General features: G+C 45.6%; 1 protein-coding gene across 1 annotated transcript; it reads left to right on the plus strand.

Moving 5' to 3' along the window:
- Positions 1 to 518: 518 nt before the first annotated feature.
- Positions 519 to 11,530, plus strand: LOC135370136 (uncharacterized). The gene is made up of 4 exons (XM_064603823.1): positions 519 to 627; positions 2,298 to 2,456; positions 5,598 to 5,743; positions 6,884 to 11,530. The coding sequence occupies exon 4, from the start codon at positions 6,907 to 6,909 to the stop codon at positions 11,437 to 11,439; it is 4,533 nt and encodes a 1,510-aa protein (XP_064459893.1). The 5' UTR covers positions 519 to 627; positions 2,298 to 2,456; positions 5,598 to 5,743; positions 6,884 to 6,906; the 3' UTR covers positions 11,440 to 11,530.
- The last annotated feature ends 8,054 nt before the right edge of the window (positions 11,531 to 19,584 follow it).

Genomic DNA, 19,584 nt, shown 5'->3' on the forward strand with positions numbered 1-19,584 from the left:
TGACGTCAATTCGACGCTTGCGGAGTCTCGAATCTGGGGCTCGAATACGTCGTTTCCGTCAAACGGCCTGGTTGAGCGCATTTGGGAAAGCCTGTAATTATTATACCGTCAGGAAGCTTAATTCAGTTCTATCGATACCTCAGTTCATTTAAAGTTCTACCGGACGAGTGAATTTCGATCTTTATGATCAAAGCGAATGCAGTACTGAAAAGCAGTTCATGAATTTAAACTTGTTATACAGAGTTTGTAGCTCAAAGACTGACACAGACAGATTGAAAGAAAGAATTACGTTGCATTGCATTTGTTCGGGAACGGTTTGCGTCGAGAAACGAAAGTGAAGCGAGAGATTATATGTTATCACGCCAAAGAAGGAAAGACCCGAAAACGACGTACGCCAAGAGATATCGGAAAGACTAGAGTCGATAAGGTAACACCGCGTATTACCTCTCGTCACGAGTGATTTCATGAAGTGTTTACGTCACTGAGTCGTGACTTCTGAGAAAACCGGGGGGCAAAGATTTAATCAGATAACAGCAGTACATCTTCATATAAGCGGACAAGCGCCGAAACTCATTGCTGGGCGAGCAATCAGTGGCGGAGAGATGTGGCTGTCCAACATCCACTGGGGTGAGTTCGCATAACTTAATCACATTTATCTCGCCTATTCTTTCTTCACTGTTTGTCTTCTTATATTCTGACAATTCATTCATTCGCGGAATACTTTTACGTCGTGAGAACGTTACCTTTAAAGTTACGCTTGTATACTTTACTTCCACATCTGTGCTTTCAAGCTTACGGTACCTTAGACACACTTAGGTTCCTCCCCGGGGTGGGCCTATAGCGATGATGCGATAGGGTAAGGTGGTCTATGTTGAAGGCAGTCGAACTATTTCGTTATTAGCGGCCAGCATAATCGCCTAAATTATACTATAGTTTGTTAACTGAATCGACAAACCTTTGGGAAACGATCCACAACTTACTGTGGTGCTAAACCCGATATTTGTTTCGTACGAACCAAACATGACATACTATACGTAAGTTCATCAACTTACCCTACCCTATGGGTATGGGTAAGGACATAACAGAATTAATGCCCGGTTTAAATTTTGTCTTTTGTGTGGGTCAGCCGAAAAGTCGGAGACGAGTATAGTGCACGTGGAAACACAGGGTAGTGACACAGCACCATAACGGCGAGGTCATTTTTTATTAGCCGAGGAGCAGAAATGAGCAAATTGAAAGTACAATGCTCGAGAAAGTTTCAAATGGGACAAAAAAAAAAGGCCCCCCTTTTCTCGACCACATCTGCAAAACAGCGACGGACGTCTTTCTAAAAAGCCACTTGCAGAATCGCAACACGTTACTTCAAAGCACAGGCAACGACAGCGTTCACCCTGGTGTCACAGGCGAGAAAAATTATTGCTAAGAAAATGCCATGCGAAAACCCAAACTGTCTTCAACTTGTCCCCCCGCCTTCAAGCAGCCCCACTTTACCCTGTTCGGCGACCCAAATCCCGGATTGTACCGATACCGTGCTTGAAGGACGGACCCGCAGGCCAAGTCCACAGACAAACTACTATTTACATTTATTTATAACGTATGACGGCACGTCGGCAACCGACAATCCACCTCAGTGGTCAAGAAGCGTCGCGTTTTAACGGAAAGGCCACATCTTCTTCACCAATCGGAGTATTAGAAACTAATGTTAAGGTTTACAGGTGAACGTGGGCTCATAAGGGAAAACTTTCACTTTCACTCATAGCTTTCTCCGAAGTGGGTAACAAAGGCTTACTAGTTCGGCTAACCCGCCTGTCACGATTGCCAGCCGAGAGTCCGGAGTTAGAAAGGGACTAAGGCTCCGGAAGACCTCGAAATCCCCGTAATCCCAATGGACGATTTCAGAAAATCCCAGAGTGCTTAGCGTCGCTTTGAACTGTGGGAGTTTACTAATACGAAAGAAACAGGTGGCCTCCACACTGCTCCGATTTCTCCCGCACCGGTCCATTGTCCACGACGTGTCGAGGTCAGCGAACGCGAAATGTGAAGGATTATTCTCGTTCCCTCACTCAGCAAGCGCCCAGGATGCAATGCGTGCGCAAAGAGCACTGGGATTTTCCGGACTGATCTACTGAGGGATCCATAAGCGGATGTCGTTCTTCAAAAGAGTCCTTGACGTGTTCAGCCAACAGATACACATTGAGCGTTAATTAACAGTAAAGTTATATGATCGCTCGGCTACTTGCCTAACAGACACAGACAATTTTTCGTGGATTATTATTATTATTTTTTTTTTTTTTCAGTCTCTGCACATTTCCAGGATTGAGTGATCTTCGTCAAGCAACATCGTGCATACCTGCCCTTGCCAACAACATCTTCATTTCGAACTTCGGAGATCATGCTATAGCGCCTTTGCTGGAAACGTCTCCACGATACGGCAACAGAACAGTGCAACTTTAAAGGTAACTTTCATTAAAGATTCCTCACATGCCTTTTTTTTTTCTTTCTCACATCACATCACTTCACATCATTCCTCAGAACCGACTGTTTTGAAATAACCTCGCTATATCTCTCTAAACCTCCCACCAGCCTAATCATATGCAACAGTGGGAAGAATGGCGTTTTGCGGGGTGTTACAAGCCTACCAACTGTAACTATGTGGTGCTACTGTAGAAATACTATAGTAAAGTATTTACAACAGCAGTAATTGCACAATTACAGCAGATAGGAGGGGTGCGGTACACTCGGCATAGCAAAGGCGTTATGTGCCATTGCTCCTTTCCCCCCCCTGTGTTCTAGTTGTAAAGTAATGATCGAAAACTGACACTCAAAATGAACGCTACTATATGGACATCCGCAAAATGGCATGCTTCGTACATGCACGTGAACGTGACGGTTACGAATGTCGGCACAGTTCCCTCTGAAGTGGGCCTAGGACGCGAACGTAGGCAAGTATACGCATAGGAGAATGCGCGCACACCTATTGGCTGGCGCTGCGGCAACCCGAAAACCTGCGGCAACCCGAAAACCTGCGGCGGCCAGAAACGGACAGAGTTGCCACCGCACCATCGCGGCAAGCATTGCGGCCAGTACTTGTTTCCACACTGCAAGGGGAAGTGAATTATTGCGAAGGGAAGGTGCAAGGAGCGCGAAAGCGGTGCTGCAGTACCCTACACTGTTAAAACAGAACTTCACCACATAGCACGCTCATAGCCAACTATCATTGCAAATGATATCATTCTGTGATTGATTTGTTGATAATGGCGCCTATCTGGGCCACATTATCTTGTCCCAGATAACCGCCTCACCCCTGTTTTGAACAAATGAGGATCACAGAATGATATTATTCGGAATGATGGTTGGCTAGGAGCGTGCTATGTAGTGAAGTTCTGTTTCCGACATATATGTCGGCACAGTTCCCTTTGAAGTCGGCCCAGGACGCACATTCCCCCAGGGCATCAGTCGTGACGTTGCCCACATACGTGAGGCCGACAACGACAAGCCCTATCACCACCACCACCACCACCACCATCTGTTTTAACAGTGTAGTGTCAAACTGCTACCAGTGCACTCTTAAAAATGAACTTCACCGCGTAGCAGGCTCCTAGCCAACCATAATCTCAAATGATATCGTTGTCTGCGCTGATTTGTTGAAAAGGAGAGGCGTACGCCTTTTTTGTGACACTATGCTGTTCACAAGTGTCACAGAAAAGGCGTACGCCTCCGGTTTTCAACAAATCATGGTAGATAACGACATCATTCGTGGCAATGGTTGGCGCAGAGCGTGCTATGCGGCGAAGTTCATTTTTAAGAGCATACTTGGTCAATGCGCGCTGCACACACGCGCCGAACAAAACTCCACACGGAACGAAGGCTGGCCACAGAACTTTCACCACTGCAACACTGTCTGTACTACGAGAAGTGGTTCATCTCAAACGTTCTTTGCTCTTTACATCTGCACTTCGCAATAATTCAGTTCGCATTGCTAAACACACAATGGTCGCCATGTTGACCGCAGTAGCGACTGCGTCCGTTTCTGGCTCCCGCAGATTTTCAGGCTGCAGCAACGCCAACCAATGGGGATGAAGCGCGTTCTCCTATGCATATACTAGCCTACGTCACGGAATGTGGCGCAAAGGACGCCTACGGAAAAAAAAAAAAAAAAAGAACATGTCGGTATTGTAAAAATTCGCCTAATGACAAGCAATCCTAGGTACCCGCTCGACCTCCGTGCCTGAATACGGGACAAGTACCTCGCAGCCTGAAACTTTTGCGCCGAGAAGGGGGTACTGTCCCTCAGCCCCCTCCGGTGGATTGAAAACTCTCCGCCCATGACTCTCCAAAAACTGTCCGCCATGTACGCGTATTTGTATTCGCCGAGTGTAGGTGTCCTGGGGTATAGCCAGTCCGATTCTGTCGCGACTAGCATCCTCATCTTTTTTCATTAACCCATTATCGCCATCACTTTCTTTGAGAACAAAGTAAAATTTAGCACGTCAAACATGTTCCTTCCCTTTGTAGATGTCGCGATGTTAACGCAGTAGAGGAACTCTTACACTGTTAAAACAGAACTTCACCACATAGCACGCTCCTAACCAACCATCATACCAAATGATATCATTCTGTGTCATGATTTGTTCAAAACAGGGGGGAGGCGCCTATCTGGGACAAGATAATCTGTCCCAGATAGACGCCTCCTCTCATTTTCAACAAATCAATGCATAGTATGATATCATTCGGAATGATGGTTGGCTAGGAGCGTGCTATGTGGTGAAGTTCTGTTTTAACAGTGTACACTATCACGTTGTCTTCAAATGTATATATCTCAAGAGCGCCGCAGCTGAGGATCTACTAGTCACGCCCTCTTATTATGCTGCCCTATCAACTCAATTAACCAATCAATTTATTTCATTCATTCATATAATACATAGAAGGAGCTGAAGGAACCAAAGGGAAAATATACAGGGTGTCTCACGTAGCGTGTCAACATATTATGCTTCTCGGAGCGCTCTGGCGGGATGCGAAAGGCGAGCGGAATTTTGCCGCGGCCCGAAATGGGATATTTTCCCAATTTTTTGCCTCTCCTTACTTTTGTACCACGAAATGAGTTTTTTCGTGGTGGACTGCACTCGACCCTTGTTTCCCGAATTTGTCGGAAAAAAATGTTAGGCTGACTAGGCAATTTCCGGACTTTAATTCGGAAAATTAAATCTCGACAGACGACAGACGAAGAACGACATCCGGTTTCGCAGCAAACACGCTCTGCGCCGATCACTATGCCGATGCATACAGTTATCGCTTCTGATTCGAGGAGAGAGAGGGCATTATACGCCTTTTTTCGGCAATTCAAATTGCCACAAAGGGGCGTGCGCCTCCCATTTTCAACAAATCAGGAAAGCGAAAGTATCATTCTGCATGGTGGCTGGTTCCAAGCGTCGTTCGTCGCGGAAGGACCGGAAGTCGTCACGACAGCGGAAGTTGTGATGGGGGATTGTTTATGTTTACCCCCGAGAATGTCTATACCCTCTATACCCTTTCTCTACTATCTAAAGTTTAAAATTTAACCTCGCTGAATGCGCTTCTTTTTGGGTTCCTTCTTCAAGGTCACCTTGAAGCTTGATTCTACATCATCAGAAACCTTCGCAAATCACACGTATTTTCGCGGCAACGTGGAACTGCAGGAACGGAATTGAAGCCGTTGCTCAAGAGGCCGTCTCAGAGACCTCGCCTAAAAAAGCATTCTTGAAAGGTAAACTCCACGCTCTAAAAAAAAGTGAACTTCACCGAAGAGCATGCTCTGCGCCAACCATTGCTACAAATGAGAGAGGGGAGCGTATGCCTTTTTCTGTCAATTTTTATATATGATAATTGCCACAAAAAGGCGTTCGGCTCCCTCTATCTTCGAATCAGAAGCGATAACCCTACCGTACATAGCAATAGTTAGCGTGCTATGCGGTGAGGTTCACTTTTTACAGTACCGATAAGTTTTCTTCAAAAATGGGCCAGTTGCGATATTACATAGCACGCCAACTTCAAGAGTACAAGCGTTCGGCGTAGATCCAGAAGGAATATGTGGTCATCGTCTTGATATCAGTTCATTGCGACCCCGGTTTACTATAGGTTTAAGAACGAGGACAACTTCTACGTTTTTGTCAACGACCTCGTTATATTGTATCCAACATTCTAACTTGCTACAGTAAGAGTACAGTGGGAGGAGGAGGTGCCTATGCATGTCCCAGATAGGCATCTCTCCGTGGTTTGAACAAATCACCACACTGAATGATATAATCCGGAATGGTAGTTGGCTGGGTGAACTTCTGTTTCAACTGGGCAATACACCACGTGCAAGCAAACACAAAAATTCCTGCATCTCTAACTCGAAGGCCCGTGATATGCTTGGCAAAACTCGTGCTCGTCAGCATGATCGCTCGTACTCCATGCATGTTGAGTTGAGCATAAGAGAGCATGTTCATGACTGAGTTTCCGTTGACGTATGAAGCCTAATGGCATGATAAGAGTATTTGGTACAAGAAGCTTCCCAATGAAGGTCAGTGAGGGATCCCTGATCCTTTTCTTGTTCTCTCCTTCTTTCCTTTCCTTCCTTTGCTTCCTTTCCTTTCTTGTTCTCCTTTTTCTTGTTCTTCTGCGCTGGGCAGTTCTTCTGGACTATCTGAATGTTAGAGCAAGAGGAACTGTATACCCCTCCCTCTCCTGTGCCGCCATCTTTGCCCTCCCAGAGCGGCAAACAGTGAGCAAGCTAATCACACCGTCCCCTTTAGATAATATTCGGGTTGGTAAAATTAATCTAACGATGTCCTCCATCCTTATAGATGCCTTGCGAAGCAACAAATTGCCATTCTTCATTCATATTGCAATCGTTTCATTACAGGCCTGAAACGCATCTTCAGCACAATGGCTACATCTACATCAGTTAAAAAGAATATGCAGGAAGAGATGTCACCCAAATGGAAGGACATACGTGAAAAAATGCATCAGGCGATAGACGACAGGGACCATCTTCAAGTACAGCAATGCCTCCATATTGTGGCTCATCTCAGGTTATGGTTACATCCAAGTACAGGTGAATCAGCCATGTACAGAGCAGTCCAAGAGCGCGCATTCTACATTTATAAACTGCTTCTGTCATACAATTGTGACTTCAGAAATAGGGAAGAGAGAAAATGCTTGGAGCGTATGAACAAGACCGAGAAATCAGAACTTCAGCGACAACAATTCTTCGTGACGACATATGAAGACTATTATCTAAGGTATCTCGAATCTCGGACGCGTAGTACTAGGGACTTCCTAACAAGTGTCAACCAAATGTACCAAGCACTGGACAACATCGAGTTAATTCAGCCTATTCTAAAAGTAGTGGCCACCGCCTGTCATCTATGTATTCAATTCGACTTCGAGAAGGACGACGTCCAGTGCATGACGGGCTGTTCAGGAACATCCACTCTCGGAATGACAAACTGGGAAAAGGAAAAACTTTTTATAGCAGCCAAACAAGCAAAAACAGTTGATGCACATCATGTTGTGTTGGGGACGATCGCACATGAGCTTTGCCATCTCGCTCTTCATTTGGTGTATAAGAATGACGGAAAGCCCTACCATAGGCTTGATGTCCAGACACAAGGCAGGTACCAAAAGATCATAGAAGCTATGAGGCAGAGGAAGAAAGATGAAATAATCGACCTTGCCTTCGGCTACAACAAAGAGGAAGAGGAAGTAATAGTTCGCATCCCGCATATTCTTGCTCACCATGGCTCCCATGGACACAGTATCGTTCAGACCCAAGCACCAGAACTGTACGAGTTTTTCGAGCGCAAGATTATTCCAGATATGATGACTCACATACAGACGTTTCGCCCAGGAAAAGATGCAGAAATGATTAAAGAACAAAATGCCAGGCTCGGAAAGGCGTACCAAACAGATGAACTCAATTTATCATTCGATGTTCCATTGCAGCCAAATCGCTTAAAAGATGTACCATTTTTAATTTTGACAGCTCCCAGTTTGCCATTGTTAGAGGTACTCGTTCATGACGCCATCAAATCAACTGGGCAGCCGTACTTATTCTTCGAAGCATCCCAGTGGGATGAAAGTCTAACTGATGTCTTCCTGTTCAACAAGTGCAACTTTGTTCTTCTAACTTACAATGACCAAAGCGCGTTTAAAAGATACTTGAACTTTTTGAGCGAACTTTCGAGCGTAGTCGGTACAAGGGTAATAATTCTTACCGACAAGAAGAACAAAGAAGAGATTCTGAATGAAGTGCAGAGGGACGGTTTCTTTGGAATTGACAAGAATAACTACGAGGATGAAATATCTGAGGCCTGCTTTGAAAATGTAACAGAAAAGAACAAGAAAGACCTTCGAAATGACTCGCACATACACTTTCAAGGTACTGATCATAAGATACCATTTAGTGAAGTAATGAGTGTTGAAGATTTCTCAAAATTCAGCGACTTGGAGACATTTTTAAAGTTATGTAAATCAAGGTACGTGGAAATAGGACCAGACGTTAGCGAATTGGCCCAAGGTGTCAATAAGTACTACGTCAAGCGGTACTTTGAACGTGAACGTCGAACGAAAGCTAGAAAGTCTTCCATTTATAATTTTCTGATATCCATATGGGACATTCCGACACCTTTTGAAGAGCGTGAAGAGCTTGACGAGGTATGCAGGTGCTGTGGTGAGAATGACGAAGAATGCCTCATCAATACATCGGATAAAGTTGTCGCTATTTGTGCCGCCCCGGGAATGGGAAAGAGCGCTTTGGCAGCGTGGCTTTCAACAGAGATCAAGAAAAGGGATGCGAAGCGATGGGTACTACACGTGAATCTTCCACAGAGAATTGGACTTGTGAGTGCAAAAACTGACGTGACTGACCTCCAACAATTGGCCATTCTCTGCGGTGTGAAAGAAGAACGACCGGATATCGGTTGGTTTCAACAGAGCGTGGTAACTGGAACACCATTCGAGACTGTTATAATATTTGATGCCTTTGACGAAATTCAAAAAGAACGTCGTGCGTACATAGTCGAGCTCATTAACAGCTTAAAGCAATCCAAAGTTTCAAGGATATACCTGATGAGCCGTACAATGCTGCAGCCCATGATAGAGGATGCTGTCAACACCATTCCCCTGAAAATGACTTCTTTTTCACGTGACGATATTGTCCCATTCCTGGAAAACTTCTGGAGAGCAAATGGATTGGTTCACGTCTCTGATGACGTATTACACTCAGCTGCTATGGAAACCGTAAATTCATACAAGGAAATTGGCACAGCCTTGAACAATCCTCTTGTCATTCGAATGATTGCTGAATTGGAACAAGGTTCAATTGATCGACAAAACTGCGAGCTGGATTTGGAGTCGGAAGCTGGGAGTATAACAACTTCCCAAGACAAGAGAGTATCAGCACGAAAAGGAAATACCAGTCGAAGAAGTCGAAGTACTTTCGACGTCTACAAGTTGTTCGCAGATTACAAATACAAATTATACTTACGAGAAAAACTACAGCAGGACCCCAATTCTTATCTTACAGCTGTCCAATGCCAAAACGAAACGATAGAAAAAGAGTTCTACCACAAGCTAAGCCTCCTTGCAGTGAGAGCTATTTTTGTCGACGATCTGAAACACATACTAACGCCAGAAGAACTTCAAGAAGGGAAACTTCTCTTGGAAGATGTGACTGAGGGCAGCTTGGGACATGGTCTCTTGGACGGAGTCCACGACGGCATTCCTACTTTCATCCACATGGCGTTTGCCGAATTCTTTGCAGCTCATTTTTTGTATGAGAAAACAAAACGTGAAAATGTCTTCCTGTCACCTACGGGATACCAGAGACAGCACGAGCGAGACTTTCAAGGCGTGACTGTATTGTTTCTGCTTTACGAAAAATATGGCTACAGGCAAGTTCGAAAATTTTTTGATAGTTTCGTGGCATCTTCTTGTCCCGTACATTCCGCCATTATTGATGAAGATGCTTCCGCTCTAAGTTGTATCACCGAAGAAGACTTGTGCAAACGCGACGAGTTCGGGCGAACGATACTGCACGTTGCAGTGTTGTATCCAAACCCTGACATCCTAAAAATACTCCCAATTAGCGAGTCGCTCATGACGAAAGATAAGTTTGACATGACCCCCTTCATGTACCTGAATACAATATTAGCGCATGCGCTAAAGCTGGAGATAGGTTCTGTAATCAGAAGCAGAATAAAGCTGCGCATGTTAGACGTATTCTGTGCCAGGTTGTCCGATGCGAAGGTCGAGTGGGCGAAAGAAATTCCGACTGTCTACGAGAACGTCAAGAACGAAAAGACCATGCGTAAATCTGTGCTGTATCATGCCGTGGATGGTAACCTCTGTTCCTTGTTACGTCTTCTCCTGAGCCAATTGTGCAGGAAGTGGAATGAACGGTATCACGGTATCGGAAGTCTGCTTCGTGTAGACGTCGACAGCATTAGGGATGACAAGAAGAACACTCTGTTGTTCTATGCAAACTCAGTGGCCGTTTTGGAGCTCCTCTTACCTTACAGCGACGTGCGAACTGTGAACGGGCGTGGCCAAGGTGTGCTGCATTACCATGTGGAAAAATTCCGCGAAAAATCATATTTCCCGAACTGGCAAGGCTACCTCAGAGAGTACAAGTTTCCATTTGACGTGTTCGAATTCATTTACCTCCGTTCCTCTGTGGTAGATGTTCCTGACCATTGCGGGAATACTCTGTTGTACTCGAGTCTAGAAACAGGATGTAAAGAACTAGTGAAGCTTGTGCTTCTCCGATCACGGATCGATATGTGTAAGATGTATAGATTTGATCTTATCCTATTTCGTGGGGAATTAGCGAACAGCTTTACAGATATCATCGACCTACTTCTTCCTCATTCACCCACATATCAGCGTCCGTTCCATGACGCATGGTCACGAAATCGGTTATGGCCGTGGGCATACGATCCCCTCATTGTTCCCTTAGTCAGCCTTTATTTTTCGACCAAAAAGTTATGTCGAGAAACGAATGATAAGGTCGTAGGCGGAAAGTTGCCGGTTGGATATGTTGACCTATTACCTTATGTGGAGACCAGCGACGCAGATGACTATGTTAGAATGTTCAGGGACTCGATCAGTTTGTGGGACTTCAGAGACATAAGTGTGTCTGAGCTCAAATTGTTGCTTTTGCGTTTCATCAACTCACCTTCGTATCTGCACACACATGGACGTCGAGTTCTGCATCGCTGTATTGAATCTGGTGACAAGGACGCGATTAAGCTGCTGCTTCCACATTCGTACATCGATGCCACAGACTATGATGTAATGTCAGATTGCGTACGATGCTGTAAATACCCGCAGAGGCGGCTGGAAGTGACACGGTTGCTTTGGCAGTGGATGACAAGTGAACACATAATGCAGCCTGAAGAGATAGGCCTGTTTCACTAGCCTATTACGGCTTCCTTATTTGATTTGGATATTCCCGAAGAAATCACCATGTGTTACGAGGAATCCGAATAAAGATCCTGGTTATAACAGTTGTAACACTCTTCCCTCGTCATTGCCGTATCATGACTGACAACTTTACAATATACCTAACGAGACCTCTTTTTTTCTTTTCTTCCTCACATAATTGGACGACTTTCCCTCTTCCTGTAAAGTACTTTTAAAGGAGTAGAGAGCGCCATCCAAAATGTTTTCTGCTTAATACGTCTGATGAGAGTATTGTCTGTCTGTCTGTCGAATGCTACAAAAAGTTTTGATGTACGTGCAATTTCGCGACCCATAAAAAGGATAAATCAACAAAAAAGAGGAAAGAAAAAGAAAACGCACACGCTTTCAAACTCGGGGGTGTAACGAGGAGGAAAAGGACAATGCGCACGTGACCGATGATGTCAGCGCATTCCCATTCACTGGCTAGTCGAGGTCAGCGCCTGTCTTTTAATGCCTGAGCATTAGGTGTGTCAAAATGGGAAAATCTGTATGTATGTGTGTGTGTCCGTGTATGAGACGATGAAACCTCACCGAGGCAGAGGTATAAGGGGTCATGTAAAGGGGAGGCAGGAAGGTAAATGTAAATTGAGGTAAATGCTTTGAAATGAAACTGGTCGAAGGTATGTAAGGAGGTAGGAGAACCTGAACGTAATTAGAAGTAATTGAAAACAAAGCAAGAACACTGAGTATAAAGGCAATGAATATACAGTGAACCCCCGTTAATATGACCCCCGATAATCTGACATACACGCTTTACGGCTATACTCCCGGGACACGATGCAGTGCAACCTCTGCAAATTCACCCCGGTAATATGACAATTCCACATTATGACCAAAATTTTCGGGAACGACCATGGTCATAGTAATGAGGGTTCACTGTAATATATATGTAATTAGGGAACGATTAAATGAAATTAGGGATTCACGAAGGCAACTGCACGTTACCGGAGGTAATGAAATGTAATTAAAGGTAACTAATGTCAAAGCGGAATTGGATTAATTAAGGCAAGCAACGCAGTTAAAGGGAATTAAACGAAATCTTGAAGATTACTTCAGGTGGCCTTCGGTAATTCAAGGGTAATTCAAAGTAATTGAGGCTATTTAAAGACTAATTAAATAGATTCAGATATAGTAACTGAAAGTGTCAAATCGAGAGCCAAATATAAGCCGAAGATGGACAACCGGTCAAGTCAGGTTAGGCCGGAAGTTGAGAACCGGAAGACGAGTGGGACGGGTAGTGGATACCGGAAGTCAAGTATAGACGGGAAGCGGAAAACCGGAAGTCGGTTTTAGACGGGAAGTGGATAACTGGAAGTTGAGTTTAGACCGGTTGCGGATATCCGTATGTCATGTATAGAGCAGTGAAGGCGCTTATTACTAACACATTTCTCTCGCATTTATTGTAAAATCACCACCGATATTTTTTTTTCTTTTTGCCTCGAGGGCTTTCTTGTTTTACAGCCGTTAAACCGCCTCCCTCGGGGGGATTCGTGATTGAAAGGGTGACCATGCGCATGGAGGATTGCATTGTCCCACCGTAGTTACCCTGGGAGCTGTGCTTCTTCAGAGCCCTAAACAGCTCACTGGCAGACGATAGCTGTGTAGCAGACGACATTTCTCTCAACCAGTCAGCAAGCGTTGGCAGTATGACGTCAGCGCAAGGACAGGGGATGGTAATGCTCTCCATCAATGTATAGCGCACGGTCGCTTTTTGCGGCGCCCGAGGCCATGTTACACGTACTTATACAGTGCCCAGAACAAGAACACTCAAGGGAAAGGCTGTCTCAGGCACTTGAAACACTGTGCAAAAGACCATTCTCTTACTGCAAGGTAATCGGAAGATGGCCTACAAGGGAAGAAGACATGAAGGCACTCAAGGCATTGTGTGTCGATCTAGAAGAAAGCGGTATATACTGCCGCTACTAGCAGCCACACATACCATAAACCGCAAGACCACCTAAATGAAATGAAGCTGCAGGCGCCCCTAGGGCAGCCACCCTGATCCAAGTCTTTCCCCCATTTCTTTTTCTTTTTTCTTAGTTAATTACTAATACTACTACTACTACTTTTGCGGCGCACATTAAATTCCTTTTCTGCGGTAACTTTGTCTCTGCGTGCTAAGTTACTTCTCATGGTGCATCTTAGTGGTCTGCTTAACAGTTATTCAGAAAGAAAATAAGGAGTTGAAATTCATTTCTGCGCTGCTTCAAAACACAGGCTGATCCCAGCGACATGACTGGGGATATATGAGGAAATCCCATCCATGTGCACAACGTAGCCTCAGCGTGTCCCTACAATGAAGAAATGAGGCACTCATCTACGTCTCAGAAAGGTTCCATGGATGTCTTCTAATAATGTGAATGGGATGTGAGCGAGTGAACAAGATGTGCGGAAAAGATTCATCTGCTCGTAAACCCTACCCCGTCTGTGCTGTCCCTTTGACTGTGTACTATATTGTAAAGTCCACAACCGTGTCTGACACATTCTTTTTTAGGAACATGAAAAATTTCAAAGTTTATTGCTCCTCATCACAACAACACAAATTATATTCTGATCATGAGGTGGGGAGACCTATACTATACCCCATACCCCACACTATACCCCATAGCCAGGGGGTCTAATATGATTTATAACGATGATTAGCAATGACGATGATGAGAGATAACAGTGATGATCGAAGTGGCGATGGCGATCCTGACCATGAGTGGTGGGAATGTCCCAGGGCGCTGTCGGGGTCACAATGAGTCCTTTAGGTCAGTCGCCTCAAAAGACCCAACTACATGACGTAAGGCCGGCCTGGAGTGGGTCGCGGTGTCCCAAAGGGCCGATGATGCACGATAAGTTGAAGGGTGGTAGGCTGTGATTGCAGTGTATGCCTCTCGTTGATATAAGTCTGATAGCGGAGGAGTATGCGCTCTGCGTTGGCAAGTAAGCTCGGACGTAGCCTATGGATGAGCGACTTCACGGGACGAGGAAGCTTAGCAGGCAGCCTGTATGACAGCGTTAGGTCTACACTTCGCAAAGGGGACCTGGTTGGAATGTCGCGTTGCCACTGTAGGGTAGATCAGGAATCAGACAAATGCTTGAGGGGGAATCTTCTGTCCCTTCTGGAAAGTATAAAGGGCGTAGAAGGCAGCTGTTGATGTACAGCGGCAGCGTCGGCCTCGTGGTTCCGAGATATTCCACAATACCCTGGAACCCACTGAAAGGCAACGGAGTCAGAACGTTCTTGTAAAGATTCAAGGGCGCACAGGATATCTATCACCACTGAAGATAGGGAACCGCGGATGCCCACGTTTTTAATGCACAAGGGAGCTGGTTTGGATTGGGTATAAATTACTCGTGGCCGAGATTCACAGTCTGCCGCGTATGTCTAGAATAGCAGGATAGCACAAAACTCAGCGGATGTCGATGAGGTGCGGTGAGACAGACGACACCCACGTGTAACGGACTCTGATGGAATGGCAAAGGCTGAAGATGAAGTGCCTCTTGAAGACGATCCATCCATGTGTACAGCGGTACCGTTGCAGTATTGAGTCTGAATGAAGCGAAGCGTAAATTTTCTAAGGATAACATCAGGATAGCTTTTTCTGTTGTTCTTGAGGCCGGGTATAGAGACAGTGACAAGAGACGATGGCACCATGGAGGCACACTTTTGGTGCAGTCAGATCCACTATGAATTGGGGAATATGAGGTCTGGATGATGTTACAGAACAATAAACTGTCGCGTTCCGTCTAGCGTGAAGCTTGCGAATCATGGGGTGACGTTTCAGAAAGCGTATAAAGTGGCATAAAATACGTCTGTTTCAGTCCATAGAAGAGCCGTATCGATGGCATAAGACTAGACATTTGAGTAACTGTCGTCTGGCAGCAATTAGGCTGTCCTTTATTAAAGCTCCAAGAAGTCACGCTATCGGTTAGTGCAAACAATCTTGAAAATTTTGAACGGTTCTTTTGAGCACGATAAAAGCATGACAGCTGCCATGTTTTTTATCGTATTCAGAAGCCGCTCAATTCAAACGGCGCCCTTGCCCGCTTCAAACCAGGTTGTTCAAATTGATTCAATAAAGGGAAGTAACTGGGGACAAAACGGAACTGTCAAAAAAGGCATAGCACGTCAACAGGAATTTCGTCAAACGACAGTGTTATGTGAGGTTGATTTACAAACAGGAGAACGGTATACTGCTCTGCACAGTTTTACGTTCTCAACAATGCATGCAATGTTCATTGACCGGAAAGCGTGACCCATCCGTGAAGTAGTCCTGAAAACAAAAAAAAATAAAAATTCACCACAGCGACGCAACAGGACCCAAAATGTGGCTACACTCTTAGAAATGAACTTCACCACATAGCACGCTCCTAGCCAACCATCATCCCGAATGACAACGTTCTCGCCCCTGATTTGTTGAAAACGGGAGGCGGAGCCTATTTTGTGGCCATTATGTACGGCACAGAATAGGCTCCTCCTCCCGTTTTCAAGAAATCAGGGGCGAGAACGTTGCCATTCGGGATGATGGTTGGCTAGGAACGTGCTATGTGGTGAAGTTCATTTCTAAGAGTGTAGCCACATTTTCGGTCTTGTCAGTCGTGACGTTGCCCACCTACGTGAGGCCGACAACGGCAAGCCCTATCACCACCTCCACCACCACCATCATTTTTAAGAGTGTACGCGACGACGATAAAAGCTTTGTACGACGACAGCGTGGGTAAGCCAAGCTAAAAGCACTAAAGGTGTGCGCTTGACAAAACTGAAAGAACTGCAAAGCCTTTCCTTCGCAAAGCTGAGATGACGGCGTCCTTATAAATACCCTTGCAATAGAAGGCAATGCAAAAAGTTCTTGCCTTCACCATGTCAGGTATGGCATCCGAACACAGGTCAGTAATTTTTCCATAAAACACTGACAGTTAGACTGAGAAACAAGCTCAGTCATATAGTTTGCCATTGGCACTCTCTACACGTCTTCATGCTTTCTGCTGCCGAAATGGCGGCTACTAAATATTCTCCGCACCACATGATTCATGTCATTCAGGTCCACTCTCCTCGGTAGCTCAGTCGGTACCGTGCTGGCTTGCTGAGCCCAAGATCGCGGGTTCGATCCTTGCCGAGGGCGATAGCAATGTGGGGGAGAGTAAACATAGCTTCCAGCACCGTGTGTCGGAGATCTGCGGTGCAAGTCAAAAGAACCCCAGGTGGTCTTCCGCAGTGCTACCCCAAGCAGCACAATGTACTGAAAGTCGAGTGCAATAGGGGTGGACGGTATGTGTCTTATCAATGTTCTTTAGTTTCACGAGTCTGTTCGAGGCCTTCCACCTACCCGTCCACCCCTATTGCACTCGACTTTCAGTACATTTTGCTGCTTGGGACACTGCGCAGAAAAAAATCTTTCACGTACATTACCATTACTATTTTATGCAGGACCATTTCTCTGCTCGGAACTGTTCTATGCTTCCGTGGGTTGAGAACGAAATTTCTACATGGAGTGGAGTATCGCCCCTACACTCTTAAAAATGAACTTCAGCGCATAGCAGGCTCCTAGCCAACCATCATCTCGAATGATATCGTTATCTGCCCTGATTTGTTGAAAACGGTAGGCGTACGCCTTTTTTGTGACAATTATGAACAGCATAAGTGTCACAAAAAAGGCGTACGCCTCCCGTTTTCAACAAATCAGGGCAGATAACGATATCATTCGAGATTATGGTTGGCTAGGAGCGTGCTATGCGGTGAAGTTCATTTTTAAGAGTGTAGCGAAGACATTCCCCAATCAGTATCATAAAATAAAGTCTTCGTTTTTTTTTGCTACATGCGTAGCCTGTGTCAAACCTAATTCCATACCTAAAGTACGCGAGTGCGGTCTCAGTGCCTGTTATAATAATCGAATGAAGGATACGCGAAATACGCGACGTGTTTTTGTCTGAAGAAGGAAGAAAAATACCCAAAGGGAGCGGCCTTTTCAGGGACTCCCTTCTTTCTTCGTTCATTGGCCTTAGACACGTGAGCCTTTTGTGTGTTTATCTTTTCTTCTGTGCTCCAGTCTCAGAACCTCAATTTCCAACGTTTTCGTTGTTTCCGAAGCCGAGATGGAGCGTACACTCTTAAAAATGAACTTCACCGCATAGCACGCTCCTAGCCAACCACAATCTCGAATGATATCGTTATCTGCCCGTATTTGTTGAAAAGGGGGAGGCGTACGCCTTTTTGTGACACTTATGCTGTTCATAATTGTCACAAAAAAGGCGTACGCCTCCCGTTTTTAGCAAATCAGGGCAGATAACGATACCATTCGAGATGATGGTTGGCTAGGAGCGTGCTATGCGGTGAAGTTCATTTTTAAGTGTGTACACTCTTAAAAATGAACTTCACCACATAGCACGCTCGTAGCCAACCATCACCCCGAATGACAACGTTCTCGCCCTAGATTTGTTGAAAACGGGAGGAGGAGCCTATTTTGTGCCATGCATGATGAGCACAAAATAAGCTCCTCCTCCCATTTTCAACAAATCAGGGTCGAGAACGTTGTCATTCGGGGTGATGGTTGGCTACAAGCGTGCTATGTGGTGAAGTTCATTTCTAAGAGTGTAGAAATAAGCGAACGTGTCTATTTTCCGACAAGTGACACCAAATGCATACGGCGACAAAGGGAGTTGAGGAAAGGAAATGGCGGGGACTAAGACAAGGGGGCGTCTTCGCTTCTAAGCCTTCATCTCTGCATACGCATATTTCACTCGTGCGGCTTGTGTGGCGTGCATACATATCCAGAAGCCGAAGCATGTGGGGGCTGCTGCAAAACATTGGGGGAATATAAAAGTCCTCAACCTGTGCCCGACTTGCCTACACAGTATCCTCCACGGATGCGGAGCTGCTCGGACAGCTCTGCGGCATGTCGCTGGAATCTGTGCCTGATGCGTGGGTCGTCCGCACAGACAGCAAGACGTCTTTGCCGCTCCTGTGAGCATACGACCCGAGCGTCGTGAATGATCTGCGTACCAGGGTACTTCAGGAGTACGCCAAACTCTCCTCGGTCGGCCACCGTATCTGCCTTCAGTGGGTAACTGGGCATACAGGGCGACACGGGAACACCTGTGCTGACGCGGCTGCGAGACGCACCGCGCTGGATGCGGCCACGCCGGTGCCCCAACGGTCGCTCCCGGTGACTGCGTGTCGCCTGCTTATACAGTGTCTCTGCTGTGACGGCACCCGCCAGTTTGTTGTAGACGCCATCCGACCTAATGCGTTCCTGCAGTCCATCGACCCCTCACTGGAGTTTGTCATCGGCTGCCGCTGTTCCCGCGAGGAGGAGTCCCTTTTACATCGTCTTCGGCTGAACGTTGTCCTCACCCGTTTACTCCTGTTCAGAATGGGCCGTGTCTCATCTCCCACTTGCCCCTGCTGCGCCGTAGAAGACGATATCTCTCATCAGCTCCTCCACTGTCAGCGTCATCACCATCAGAGGGCCGTGCTCTGGCAACATCTCTCAGAGCTTGGGTGCACGGACGGACGGACAGACGTTTCTCTCGCAACACTCCTTGGCCCTGTGCAGCGAGCCAACCAGTAGAGAGTCACAAAAGCGGTGCTCCGCTTTCTGCGTAACACGGGCCTCCTGGGCTCCCTGTGAGCCGATTGTCTTTTTCAATTTTTATTGTTTTCATTTATTAATTTATCTTTTTGTTATTTCCATTTGTCTTGTTTATTTTTCCTTTCTTTTTTCTTTTTTTAGGTAATAGCAAGCCGGCGTGCTGCATAGCTGACCTTTCGCTTTCTTTCTTATTTTTTTCTACCAATAAATTCCCCCTCACCCTGTAGGAGGACACTGCAACCGGCAGCACAATGACTTGGTCAATTGTCATTTCAGCTCTCAAAATGCAAGGTTCAATGCTTTTTTTTAAATATTGTTTCCTTCATTGGTAATTAATAATCATTTTAAATCACAATGTGTGATTGCATTACACGACGAACACTCTGCAAGACAGACATGCTTTCATTTTTACATTTTGCATTTTTTTAATTGGTCACATGGATTACATTGCTGCATATCACAGTCGTATAAAAATGAAGGCTTACATCGTGTTTCATTCTCATTAATTTTCTTCATAATCTTT

This window comes from Ornithodoros turicata, chromosome 10, assembly GCF_037126465.1.
Source record: "Ornithodoros turicata isolate Travis chromosome 10, ASM3712646v1, whole genome shotgun sequence".
Lineage (NCBI taxonomy): Eukaryota > Metazoa > Arthropoda > Arachnida > Ixodida > Argasidae > Ornithodoros > Ornithodoros turicata.

What these genes read in the sequence shown, in the direction of transcription:
- LOC135370136 (XM_064603823.1), top strand. Translation starts at nt 6,907, where the DNA reads ATGGCTACATCTACATCAGTTAAAAAGAATATGCAGGAAGAGATGTCA.